At 35.8% G+C, this 13,400-nt stretch overlaps 1 protein-coding gene across 1 annotated transcript; it reads right to left on the bottom strand.

The window, feature by feature from the left end:
- Nucleotides 1-6,531: 6,531 nt before the first annotated feature.
- On the bottom strand, nucleotides 6,532-13,400 carry LOC110949512 (low affinity immunoglobulin gamma Fc region receptor II-like). Its single transcript, XM_022191623.2, has 5 exons — nucleotides 13,344-13,400; nucleotides 12,168-12,434; nucleotides 10,439-10,696; nucleotides 9,167-9,313; nucleotides 6,532-6,837 (listed from the first exon to the last, which is right to left on the bottom strand). The coding sequence occupies exons 1-5, from the start codon at nucleotides 13,372-13,374 to the stop codon at nucleotides 6,800-6,802; spliced, it is 741 nt and encodes a 246-aa protein (XP_022047315.1). The 5' UTR covers nucleotides 13,375-13,400; the 3' UTR covers nucleotides 6,532-6,799.

The following is a 13,400-nucleotide window of genomic DNA, read 5'->3' on the forward strand; positions in this document are numbered from 1 at the left end:
TGTAGATGCTTGGGCTAACGTGTCTGCTGGCACTGTTGTTCGAGCTTTCGCAAAAGCCGGCATCATTTCCGAGGCGCCGCACGGCACGGAAAGTGACTCTGACAGTGAAGAAAGTGAACCTGGCATGTTTGATGGAGGTTTAGCGCAGCTGTTCAATTCAGAAACAGAGGATGAGGACTTCCATGGGTTTGATTGATGACGATTACCGGTAAAAAAAAATGTGAATACCAAACTCAGTTTTGCTCCCGCTCTATTTTTAAATACGCACACTTGTGTGCTTGTTTAATCCGTGTGTTTTACCATGCCCGCGACTATTGATGATTAAAAAAATGTTGTAATCAATACTTAAATAAAGCACAACCAAACTCAGTTTTGCTCCCGCTCTATTTTTAAATACGCACACTTGTATGCTTGTGTGTGTGTTGTTGTTGTAAGGCCGACGTAGTAGAGGACACCATGAGAACGTTAAAGGGGGAAATGTGGGCGTGGATTGTATATAAAACCCTCGCCATATAATCAGGTGCGCCTTATGTGTGTGTTAAATACAGTAATGGCACACATAACTGAGACTGCGCCTTTTGGTACAGTGCGCCTTTTGGTCGTGAAAATACGGTAACAGGTTTTACATTTACAGTCTCTTCGATCTCAGCCAGTGAAGCTTGTACTTCATCAGAAGAATCACAGGTGTCTTGGTGACATTTTACTTCTATGTTTAATGATGGGTTTAATTGTCCTCTAAGGGATATTTAGTGACTTGAAAATTTTCCTGAGTCTGTTCTCTCAATCTCTAATCTCTCATTTTTAAGTAAGATAATTGAAAAAGCTGTTTTTCAACAGCTAAACAATTACCTAATAAAAAATAACAGCTTCAGTGTTTTTCAGTCAGGTTTCCGACAGCACCACAGCACTGAGACGGCTCTCATTAAGGTAATTAATGACATCCGCTTAAACACAGACAGCGGCAGGATGTCGGTCCTAGTCCTGCTGGATCTGAGTCCTGCGTTTGACACAGTCGACCACAATATACTACTTAACCGACTGGAAAACTGGGTGGGACTATCCAGCACAGTACTCAACTGGTTCAAATCTTACCTAAAGAATAGGAATTACTTTGTGTCTATAGGTAACTTCACGTCTGAGCAGACAGTAATTACATGTGGAGTTCCCCAAGGTTCCATTCTTGGGCCTCTTCTGTTTAACATCTATATGCTCCCACTGGCTCAGATTATTGAAAAGAATAATGTAAGTTACCATAGCTATGCAGATGACACGCAGATCTACATTACAATGTCCCCAGAAGACCATGGCCCTATACAGGTGCTGGGAAAGTGTATTGAACAGATAAATGAGTGGCTGTGTCAAAACTTTCTTCAGTTAAATAAAGACAAAACTGAGGTAATGGTTTTTGGAGCCAAGGAAGGGCGATTAAAGGTGAGCCTAGAGCTTCAGTCTTTACAGTTAAAAACTGCAGACCAGGCCAGAAATCTGGGTGTGGTGATGGACTCAGAACTCAGTTTTGGAAAACACATTAAAGCAGTTACAAAGTCGGCTTACTATCACTTAAAAAATATCTCAAGAATTAAAGGGCTGATGTCTCAGCAGGATCTGGAAAAGCTAGTCCATGCATTTATTTTCAGTCGGCTTGATTACTGTAACAGCATCTTTACAGGTCTACCTAAAAAAACACTCAAACAACTGCAGCAGATTCAAAACTCTGCTGCCCGAGTCCTCACTAAAACCAAGAAAAGAGATCATATCACTCCAGTTTTAAAGTCCTTACACTGGCTTCCTGTCACTCAGAGGGTAGATTTTAAAGTCCTGCTGCTGGTCTACAAAGCTTTAAATGGTCTAGGACCAAAATACATCAGAGACCTCCTGACTCAGTATGAACCACCCAGACCACTCAGGTCATCTGGATCAGATCTTCTAGTAGTTCCTAGAGTAAAAACCAAACACGGAGAAGCTGCATTCAGCCTCTATGCCCCATATATATGGAACAAACTCCCGGAAAACTGTAGATCAGCTGAAACTCTCAGCACATTTAAATCCATTCTGAAGACGTACCTGTTCTCAGCTGCTTTTGATTAAAGTATTTTAAATCATTTTAAATATTATTTTATGACAGTTACTTTTAACAGTTATTTTAGCTCTTATTTTATGACAGTTATTTTAAACAGCCCTTGTTTTCTGACTCTTGTTTTTGATCTTTTTACTGTTCTGTTTTCTAATAATTGCCCTTGTTTTCTGACTTCTGTTTTTGATCTCTTTACTGTTCTGACTTTTTTTTTTAATGATTTCATAAATGTTTTCTTTTGTTTTTCTTTCTTTTAATAATCATCATCCTCTGTTCTTAATGTCCTTGTAAAGCACTTTGAATCGCCTCGTTGTTGAAATGTGCTATATAAATACATTTGCCTTGCCTTGCCTTGCCTTCTCTGACTCATTCTTATTAATAACCTTTTCACAGAGTTTCTTGCAGCGTTCTTTTGTCTTCATGGTGTAGTTCTATCCAGGAGTACTCATTCATCAGTCCCTGGAAATTCCATTTATACAGGAGTCTTTATATTACAATCACCGAGACACGTTCACTGCTCTCAGATGATCTAATTGTTTGACGTCTAGAGCTAATTGGCTGCACCTTTGTTGAATTAGATGAGTCACTTTAATCAGGGTGAAAACTTGTGAAATCACTTTTTTATGTTTTACATTTTTCATTATTTAAACGTTACTTTGGAGAAATCTGTTCTCACTTAGACATGAAGGAGTGTTTGTTTTTGTAAATTATTGTTAAAAAATTAAGGTGACCTTGATTCTCTGCTGGAAAGCAGTAAATGGGACGTGGGTGAATGCTATTTATTGGCACTGTACAGTCAGTAGTCAAAGGTGTGTTTGTGTTGTGACGTTATCTAATCATTGTGCTTTTATAACTACACCTGATAAGACTGTAGGTTAACTCGGGGGTTCAGAGTTTGTCCTCAGCCGTTACAGAGATATTCTAACTGGAAGAATAGAAACACAATCATTAGTTTTTTAGAAAAAAATAAGAAAAAAGACAGCTGAGTTTGTATTTTTTCTGTCTGCTCACCCTGCAGAAAAAGAGCAACACCACCAGTCATTAGCCACGTCCACTGATAAATCTAAGACCGGTATTAACACTCCCTTTAAGTTCTGTTTAGGTTTCAATCAGTTGCTGATAAATTTGCCTTTTTTGGTCGCTGAAGGGTAAACTGTGTTTAGCAGCTCATCACTGATTATGTCTGTCTGCAGGTGGATGCAACCAAAAACCACAATCTGAAATAGTGCTCTGAAACTGTGATTTATACAAAGCTTTTTTAACATGACTTTGTTTCTTTCAGTTTCTGTCCCTCTGGTACCCACAATCGTTTGACTTTAACTGTGCATCCTCTAAGCTGAAATCAACATGTAATAATCGATACACTAAAAAAACTACTCTTCATTGACCTACTTACTGATTAAATTATGGTTATAAATAACACAGTCATTTACAAAAATGCTCAGTTTCTCATCAAGTTTAATGAGTTTTTAATTAAGATATGTGTTCATTATCTCCTGAAATCACTGGCTAAAATGCTTCTTTCAAAGTAATGAACACTTGGATTCTTCAGATCATGTGACTGTGATTTCATCATCAGCAGGAAAATACTCAAACATTATTGGAAATTTCATTCCTTTCCTTGTTCTTTCTGATCTGTGTTGCAATAGAACAATAGAGCCTCATCAATCATTCAAAATGAAAGGTTTATTATAAAAGCTGGGAATCTTTTCATCTTTATTCAGGGAAGAACAAGAAATGTTTTTAGTCAGTGATAAATCTGTCTGGGAATCTCACAGTGGGTTACTTCCTGGTTTTTAGTAGAAAAAGTACAGCAATTAACTGTGACTATACATGTCTGTTGTAAAATAACATAATAAATCCCATAAATCAAAGATACAAGATGTTTTTGTGTAATATCACATGTATAAAACAATTTTGAAATGCACAAAAATATCAGAAAGAATTCCAAAAATATACAGAATTGACATGAGGAAGATGACATTTTTTTAAATCTAAAGTTGTGTCTTAAAACCCATAATATACAAGACACTTTACTATTGTAATTATAGAATGCATTTGTTTAGGAACAGTAGTAAGTCCGGAAGTAAATTTTATGGATGGACTGACCTAAACAGCAGTTTTAAACCAAAATAGGTAAAATTATATTGTTTTACTTTTGTTCTGAAGCATTATGCCTGATTATTTGTCTGAAAATGACCACATCCATAATTAATTTCATTAATCCATATAAAAATAGCATTAATTAAATATGAAACTGCATTAAAAATACCCTTTAATGAAAAGTCAAGGCTGAAAACTGTATTTTAATGGTGGAAGGTGACAGTTTTTTTGATGAGATTGTGATTTTACTGTAGTTTTTGGTGCCACCGCAACTGAAATATAAACGTGTATGTGTGTGTGTTTGTTGTTGGTACATTTAGAAACTGTCTGGGAATAACTTGGTTTCGACTGAGTGTTCATATCATAATGGAGTTCTTTGTTGTTAGAGTCCCTATATTATCAGAGTATCGACATGACGGGTCCAAAAAATTTTGGTCACGTGATGTATAGGAGCCTATTTGTTCCCTATTCATGAACGCGGGGTTTTCCTGTTAACGTTGTTTACACCGCAGAGAGTAATTCTAGGTCCTTTTTCGCTTCCTAAATACCTGAAAAATGACGGGTTGTTGTGCCTTTGGGTGCGCAAATCGATCAGAGAAGGGATTCCACATGTTTAGATTTCCCAGTTATAGTGAAAGAATGAAACTGTGGGAAAATAAAGTCCGGAGAGTGGGATGGAAACCGACTTCATCGTTTTTGTGCCAGGTTAGTCCCATGTATGTACTTTCATGTTATGATGTATGGGTGAATGACAGATAGAAAAGTTTGATTTGATTTTAGGCAGTTGTGGTTATTTTGACTTTGACCATTTTCATGCATGGAGATGCATGAAATACGGCCGCTGAAGTTTAACAGGGTAACCCGTTAAACTTCAGCGGCCCGTATGTGCAAACGTATTTTGCTAAATTGACCGAAGCTGCAAACTCGATGATAGAAACATTATACACCCATGGAAAGCTTAGATTCTCATGAATCCGCCGGTATAAACCACTTTCAGATGTGATTACCACAGCAGGTAATAAAAACACATCTGTCCAACAAATAACGTAAACAGCAAAACTCACCTTTGAATCCTCATAACTAGTCACAGATGAAAATATTCCACAAAAAACGGCCATAATCCAACCTTGGACATCCAGACAAAACAAGCCAGTAAAATATTTTGTCCAAAACATGTCTTGAAATCAGTAAACAATCCACAAATAGCTAGCTTTCGTGAATGTGCACCTCGCACTGCGCGTCCCATATTGACTGAATGGAAACAAAATGGCTTCAAATCCCCAGTTGTCGCTACTCTGATAATATAGGGACTCTAGATGTTGTGACACAATAGCGCCCCCATCTGTGGGTTTGTGGTAATAACAACTAAAAAAATTGAACGATTGTAGCATGAGGGGCACCACCAGAAACCACTGGAAAATATCAGAAAATAACCATCTCAGAGAAATACAGCAATGCTCTATTATTTCTATTCTTATTTTACATGATGTGTATTTGTAATGTTTAATGAAGGATATTTACATGTGTGAAAAGAATAAAATTACCTGTATTATTATTATTATTATGTGTAATAAAATAAAAAAACATCATTATGGAACACCTATGATTGCAAATTATAGTAATAAACTATTAATTTCATATCATATCAGGTGTTGTATGAGTTTTAACATACAGTTAACACATCATTTTTGATGTTAGTTGACATTAAACGTTTAAATTCACCATCTGATGTTGGAATTCGCTGGATATTTTCATGCATTTGAAAAAAAAGCTGAAAAATCTCTGAAATAAAATGAAAAATTCCGTGTTTTGTTTAATCTTTTTCCACTGTAAGAGGATCAACTTCTAGATGAAGCTGCCAGATGGGTGACTTAACTGAGAAACACAGTTTTCTTGACCTTACACCCATGTTTTTAATCTGTTGCCTCTTCGAATTCTTCAGATTAATTTATAACAGCTTGAATACTGCATCTTAAACATCCAGTTTCTTTGCTGATCTGCTTTAGAGTCGCCTTGCTGATGCAAAATTCAGGTTTTCCTGTCAAACTTCATAAAATTGACATTGACAATAAATGCATTTGGTTTGATAAATTAGCAATCTTCCACCGAGGTAAACTCTGACAAAATGTGATGCTCAACTCCAATAAACACAAGAATTAAAAATATACAACAAATAAATCTCATTTTCTGCCCAAAAAAGTTCAGATGAAATTCTCTAATAATTTCCATTTATCTAAAATTTGTGTAGTTTTAAAAAAAGTTTACATATTTCCTGTATAATAATAATAATAATAATAATAATAATAATGAACTAATGAAAGTCCTCACAAGAAAACAAGAAATTGCAAAACAAATACAGACAACCAAGTCAACATCTTTATTAAGCAATAGCAGAGATTAACACTGTAACATTAGAATAACAAATGCAAGTAGCATAATGTTTAAGTCAAGCTTATCAAATAGGTGACATCTTTATATCAGTTTGAAGCATCTTATGTCATGAATGCATCACGCTGTGCCAGCAAAGTGATTATAAGAAGAAGTTAATGTCATACTAAATATGTATTTTTTTTAAAAAAAGATGATTGTCTTCTTCAGAGTAAAATGTTGTTGTTCCTCTCATCATTTCAGCCCACGAGAAACTCTGTATTTAGCTCGAGCTGCATCAAGAACAGAAATGTTTAAAATTACAGTTAATTCCATACCAGCACTTCTTTAGGTTTTTGCATTTCACCTGGATCAGTCCGAGTCATTTTAGTGTTCTTACATCACCCAATTTGTAATTGGGGACCCAAAATAAAAGATTTTTGAGAATTTCATATGTCTTCATACCCGAGAGTTTTTGCATTTTCACCATCAAAACAACGTCTGAAGTGAGAATCCATTTTAAGTGTACAATATCTCCAGAAATATAACTGCTACAGTCATGAACTTCGGTGAAGACACAAACAGAATAGCTTTGAGCAGATCTAAGTGATTGAATGTCTCCAATAGAAGTCCTGTTTCTCATGATAAGACCTTGAAAATGGATAAAAGAGCAAAACTTTCAAACAAAGTGGGTATTGTGACGCTAAAATATTCCTGTGAGTGTATATATAACTATATCTATTTCACCAACTTTTTTTTAAAGTTGTTTTTTTGGCCATTTGGGCTTTATTTGACAGGCAGACAGGAAAGTAAAGGGGAAAGAGCAGTGGCAAGACCAGCAGTAAAGAGCCGTGAGCTGGAATCAAACCCAGGCTGCTGCATCAGGGACTACAGCCAATGTTTATGGGTTGCCTTCTCAGCTGGTTGAGCTATCTGAGTGGCAAAAAAGGTTCCAGCTTTTTGCTATTTTGACAAAGTTGCAGCTGAAGCTCCTGCCATCTGTGCCCTAAAACCTTTTACAGAGGTTAGTTTTGGATCCCAAATAAAAAATAAATGAACTAAATCTGTGTCTGAACTGATGTAGTGTCTCCAGCAGGGGGCTCCAGTGTGCCATTTAGTGTTAGTTTCTGTTTATTTACTTTCTGCTTCTTTTTTTTTAATTTTTTGATCAATGTTTCTGTTCTACTGTTGACTTCACCTTGTTAAATCAACCATCACAGTTTAGATCATATTATCTGTTTTGATTCAGTTTGAAATAAATCAACAGCTGCTGGAAGGTCTGATGTGAAAGTTTGTTCCTCAAGGTCAGTTCTCTCAGGAGATGAATCTTCAAATCAACACTTTACCTCGCCGGCCACAACCAGCTCGTATGACAAAATTGACCCTGGTTTCCTGGCATTGAGCCTGACCCCCTTTTCAGTTTGTCACCATAGCAACCTTGGTGGACGTCACCCAATGTGACCAAAATCAGGCTGACCACGGACACAAATAATATTTTGCTCTCATGCTTGTGGTTTCTGTTTTATCAGTAATGTCAGGCAAGCACAGCCACACATATAATAACTTAGAATAAAACATAAGAGTCAAACAATAAAACATAAACAGATGTCAGCTTTTCAAAATACTGTTAGACAGTCGTGACAGAATAATACAGTAAGCAGAACATGAATATCATCAATAAAAATCTTACGATGTTCACCTTTAATCGTATGTGATGCGATATAAAAATGATTTTACACAGAAAACTAAACTAAAAGATGAAAACTATAACGAGAAAGCAGAAACGAGGCCACGTAGCTTTCACTGGAAAGAAAGCAGTTCACTGGAATTACAGAGTTAGGTGGATGACAGGATTGTTTTGGCCTGATAGCACCACGTTACTGTGAACTCATTCAGCCACCTTTGAAGAATGAATCCCAGCTGAGGAGAACAAGATTAAGCTCAGATAAACTAAGCTAAGCTCAGTTAAGTTGAGCCAAGTTAACTTAAGTTACGATAAGTTAAGGTACAACAAATTAAGCTAAATTACACTTATGTGAAGCTAAGCTAAGTTAGGCTAAGTTCATTTAAGTTAAGCTAAGTTAATTTAAGCTCATTTAAGATAAATTAAGGCAAATTAAGTTACACTAAGTAAGTTATGCTAAGCAATGTTAAGCAAATCTGTGTTTAGATAAGTTAAACTGCATTAAGTTAGACTAGGTTCAGTTAAATTAAGCTAAGCTAAGTTAAACTAAGCTAAGTTAAGTGAAGCTAAGCTAGTTGGATTATGCTCATTTTGTCATTTCTTACTATAAAACAGCGTTACTTTTAAACCGACAACTCATACTATACTTTCCTTATTGAGTTGTCGGTTTAAAAGCAATGCTATTTTACAAGCTAAGCTAATTCTGCCTACACTAGACTAAGCTTCAGTTCAGCTCTCTTAACAATTAGTGAATGATGTAACATGAAATTTAAGAACCTGAGTAATTACAATGACCTTGTGGCTGCAGATTATCTATCTATCTATCTATCTATCTATCTATCTATCTATCTATCTATCTATCTATCTATCTATCTATCTATCTATCTATAAATGACAAATTACATGATTTTCACACTTTCACACTGACTTTCTCTTACCTTGAGCCAGCTTTCTCATCACGTAGACACACAGTATGAGTATGACAGTGTAGAGGATGAACAGCAGGATGAAAGACACCAGATTGATAGGAGTTATCCCAGGAGGATGAGTGGGCGTGGCAGAGGTGGTTGTACGCTTAGCTTTGACTGTAAATAAGGAAACATGAGAGTTTTGTTGATCATCACCAGCTGCTGACAAACTCAGTCCTCCACAACATCGAGGATATCTGATTTCTAGAGATGTTCTGTCATTTTTCAGACTTTGCTAAAGGGGTTGTGTTGCTTAAAATTTCTCTACTGGATTCATCTGAATTGTGGTTTATTGACAGTCATGGTGCATCTATAACTGTCATCTCCCCAACACCTTTCACACTCATGAGCCTCATATCATCACACTCCCTCCTCCGTGCTTCACTGTCAAGGCGATGCATTCACTGTGGTAGTTCTGGTCAGGTTCACACTGAACAAGCTGGACTCCATCTGAGCCCTACAAATTAACTCTGGTTGCATCTGAACAAAGAATGTTCTCCCTGAAGTTCATCGGACTTCTTTTCATGTTCTTTATTAAAGTCTTAACTTGCAGTTTTGTATTGAAATGTAATCAAAGGTTTCTTTTCTTAGAACATGCCACCAAGCTTGATGTTCTTAGGCATCCTTCACACAGTTTGAGCTTCACAGAAACTCTGATTCCCATTGATAAGTGTCTGTGTTTTTAATAGTCTCTCTTCACAGTGCTTTCATTGGTCTTGCCAACTTAGAAACAACGATACTGTGGAAATCCCCTCCCACTCTGCTCTGTGAGCTTTTGCTCGGTCACGTGCTTCCTGTGGGTGAAGCCACAGAATCAAATCTATCTGCATTTTCTCATACATATTCTTCTTTTGTTATTTTGAACTTAAGTTTACATACACCTATACAGATCACGTATGTCATGACAGTCTTGAGTTTCTAATGATGGATTTTGGTATTTTTCCAAATGACAGATAATGTATCTATGAAGAAACCAAAATGCATGATTGCATTTCTGTGACAAAGACAAAGGAGTCTCTGGAAAGTTCAGACTGCTGTGATATACGTCGTCTTTAAGGTGTATGGATACTCTTGTTCCCAGCTTTAGGTCTGCAATAATAAGTCACAACAGCAGAGTAAAGTTTGTTAGTCCACCATTACATAAATTAATCAAATAATGCACAATTATTCATCCTTCTTTTACTAAATGCATTATGTAACCCAGAAATGATGAGTTATGGGGGGTTGAAACGTCATCTTTACCTCTCACAGTCAGCCAGCTTGATGGTGACACTCCCTTTACTGGGTGTCCACATTTGTAGGACCCTTCGTGGGACTTGGACACAACTGGAAGGACCATCTCTCCAGTGTGATTTCCCTGAAAAACGTCATTTTTGTAGAATGAAGCATTGAAACCAGATGAAGAATCCTGGTCATATCTTTCCTTGTAGGAACAGCGAAGTGTCACTTTGCTTCCCTCCATCACAGGTAATGCAGGACTCTCCAAGATCACAACGTTAGCTGCAATACACAAAGACAAACAAGGAAAAGCATCGTAAACATCTGATGATTTAAAGAACAAGCCAAACAAGATGAAGTTCTGAGACACGGCTGCAGGACGAACACAAACCTGCTGATACACTAATGCCTGGATGGATGATGCAATTATATATTAATTTTATGTCTGCTTTATGCTGATTAATTCACCAGAAAATGAAATATTGACTGAAACAAATATGTTACAGTGTAAAAAAATATGTTTTGAAAAGCATTTTTCAATTATAATATATTGAACAACTCTCTGATTTTAGAGGTTGTCACTGTTTTGTTAAATTACAGATAATAACTAGTAAGATCACAGAAGAAGATTACAAATGTCCATTTTAACCATATAAAACAACAAAACTGTAGATAATGTCCAGAAATCTGTATTTTCATAAATGGGTGATTTATTCTTTTACAGTGTCTGATTGTCTGAAAATGAAGTTACAACAACATAAAAAAGACCCAAACTGCAATCTGTCAAGTTGTTGATTTACAATACGTTACTAGAAATTTGCACTGGCTTGTGATTTTGTGGCTTTCAACCAGTAAAAAAATCTTCCTTTTTAAATTTTTTTCATATTACAGACACTTGCTGTTATTTAGAAAATATATCCAGGGCTAAAAAAATAAGGTAAATTATTTTTTACTTTATTTGTTTTAAATGGCAATTTTACAAATTTGCCCTGTTTTCGTAGAGAATAGCAGATAATAATATAAATAAAAAATAAATAAAAATGCTAGATTGTTCTTTTACAGTGTTTGAATGTAAATTGAATGTATATTTGACACTGCAAAAAATATATTTATTTTTCGGATATTTACCATTATTTGGAAGAAAATATCAACAATAATAAACTTTTTTTTTATAGCTGCTATTTTACAGGTTTTCCACAGTTGGTAGGTTTGGATTTAGTAAAATCACAGAAAAAAGGTATGAATTTAATGGCAAAAGCAATGTGATTAATATATACATCAGAAATCTGTGTATTTCATGCTTTTATAATGTGTGACGGTTGAATTACACTGTTTTATTGCATTTAAACCCACTAAAAATAGAATTGTTTTGCAGATATTTTCTGTTATATTCTGTTTTAAAGTATATTTTTCCTGACACCTTTGCTACGAGATTTGCTAGAAGCTTTGAAGAATAAACCATCACTTATTTTATTCCAGCTTTTTTGTAGCTCATAGTCAGACTTGCTCTTCATTGTTTTAATATCTCATAAAGCACCTCCTGTTTCAGATGATGCTGTAGAAATAAAGTTGGTCCTTGTAAAATTGAACAAAAAGGCAGAATTTGTGAATTATGTATGTTTCTACACTAAAAGGTTTGCATGTACTGCTTCATACCATTAATTCTAAATGTAAACATGAGTTTTGTATCTCTACATCTTTAATTTAACTCAATGAACGGCGTGTTTCGTGCATGTTTCTGACGTGTCCTTACTGTGCACAGTGACGTTGAGGACGTTGCTGCACTCGCCCTTCTTGGACTGGCACCAGTACTGTCCAGTGTCGGAGGCGTAAATGTTGCTGTTGTTGCACATGAAGCCATTTGGTTGACCCCAATTGTCCCCACATTGAACAAAGTTCTTAGAGGAAGTGTTCCTCAACACCTTCCAGTCGCTGGAGTTGTCAGGCACCGAACAGCTCAAAGAGAAGGATTCATACCGGAAAAACTGGGATCTGTCTGGCAGGATGCTCAGAGTGGCTGCTGTTGATTCAAGCACAAACAAAACCATCAGGCAGAATCTCCTTTGTGCTTGTTTTCTGAGTGCCAACTAGCCTCTAATGCCAAAGACTGACTTACTTTTCTGCACAGAAGACAAACACATCTGATCTTTTTGTTGAATCAATGACTGAAAACATACGGTTTCCTTGTGGGGTTGTTTAAGTATTCACCACATTTTACAGATTTTGAAAAAATTGCATTTTCCTTGTCATGGTGTTTAACCTTTAGATGCATGAGTGGGTCAAAAATGACCAGTGAGGTCATTTTATTGCAATATCTTTGTATTGAAAAGTATTTATCATTTCGTATTCCTCAAAAAGCATGTTTTTTAAATCATTCTAATTACATGTTTAAGTTACATTTTACACTTTTAACCCTCATGTTCCTCATTTACAGGCATCAAAAATATTGTTTCCTCATCTGAAAGACATCCAAAAATTCAGCAAAAAAATTCCTGAAATTTCTGAAAATTTGCAAAACCTTCAAGAAGAAAATTCCAATAATTCCTTAAAAGTTTCCCTGAAAAGCTTTATTTAGGAAACAAATCCCCCAAATTTGGTATGAAAGTTCTTGTAAATATTTTCAAAAAATTAGTAATGATTGTTTTTAAACCTAAAAGTGCCTTCAAGTTTCTGATGTCAAAGCTTTTTAAAATATTTGGCCTTATTTACTGCTTTTTAGTCAATGAACAATAAATATATATTTACTGCATTTTTATACATAAACGTATTTTTGCGTATTAACTTCATCTGTATGCAGTCTTTCAAAGATCAAACAAGTCAACAACTTTGTCACTCTGCTGCTGACTCCAACCACAACAAAAGACTGTACACAAACAAGACTCTACATTGCGAAAAAGCTGCGTGTGAAGAAAAAAGCCAAGTTACTTACAGATCACCAGGCAGGCTGATGTGAACTCCATGATGTGTTGGTGCACTTTGACGTCAA

This window comes from Acanthochromis polyacanthus, chromosome 23 (genome assembly GCF_021347895.1).
Source record: "Acanthochromis polyacanthus isolate Apoly-LR-REF ecotype Palm Island chromosome 23, KAUST_Apoly_ChrSc, whole genome shotgun sequence".
In the NCBI taxonomy this organism is placed as follows: domain Eukaryota; kingdom Metazoa; phylum Chordata; class Actinopteri; family Pomacentridae; genus Acanthochromis; species Acanthochromis polyacanthus.

Excerpts from the sequence above, each read along its gene's own strand:
- LOC110949512 (XM_022191623.2), bottom strand. The coding sequence starts at position 13,374 with ATGGAGTTCACATCAGCCTGCCTGGTGATCT. Across the intron at positions 10,697-12,167 it reads CCTCAACGTCACTGTGCACA|CTAACGTTGTGATCTTGGAG; the intron begins GTAAGGACACGT and ends TGTGTATTGCAG. Across the intron at positions 9,314-10,438 it reads AAGCTGGCTGACTGTGAGAG|TCAAAGCTAAGCGTACAACC; the intron begins GTAAAGATGACG and ends CCTTATTTACAG.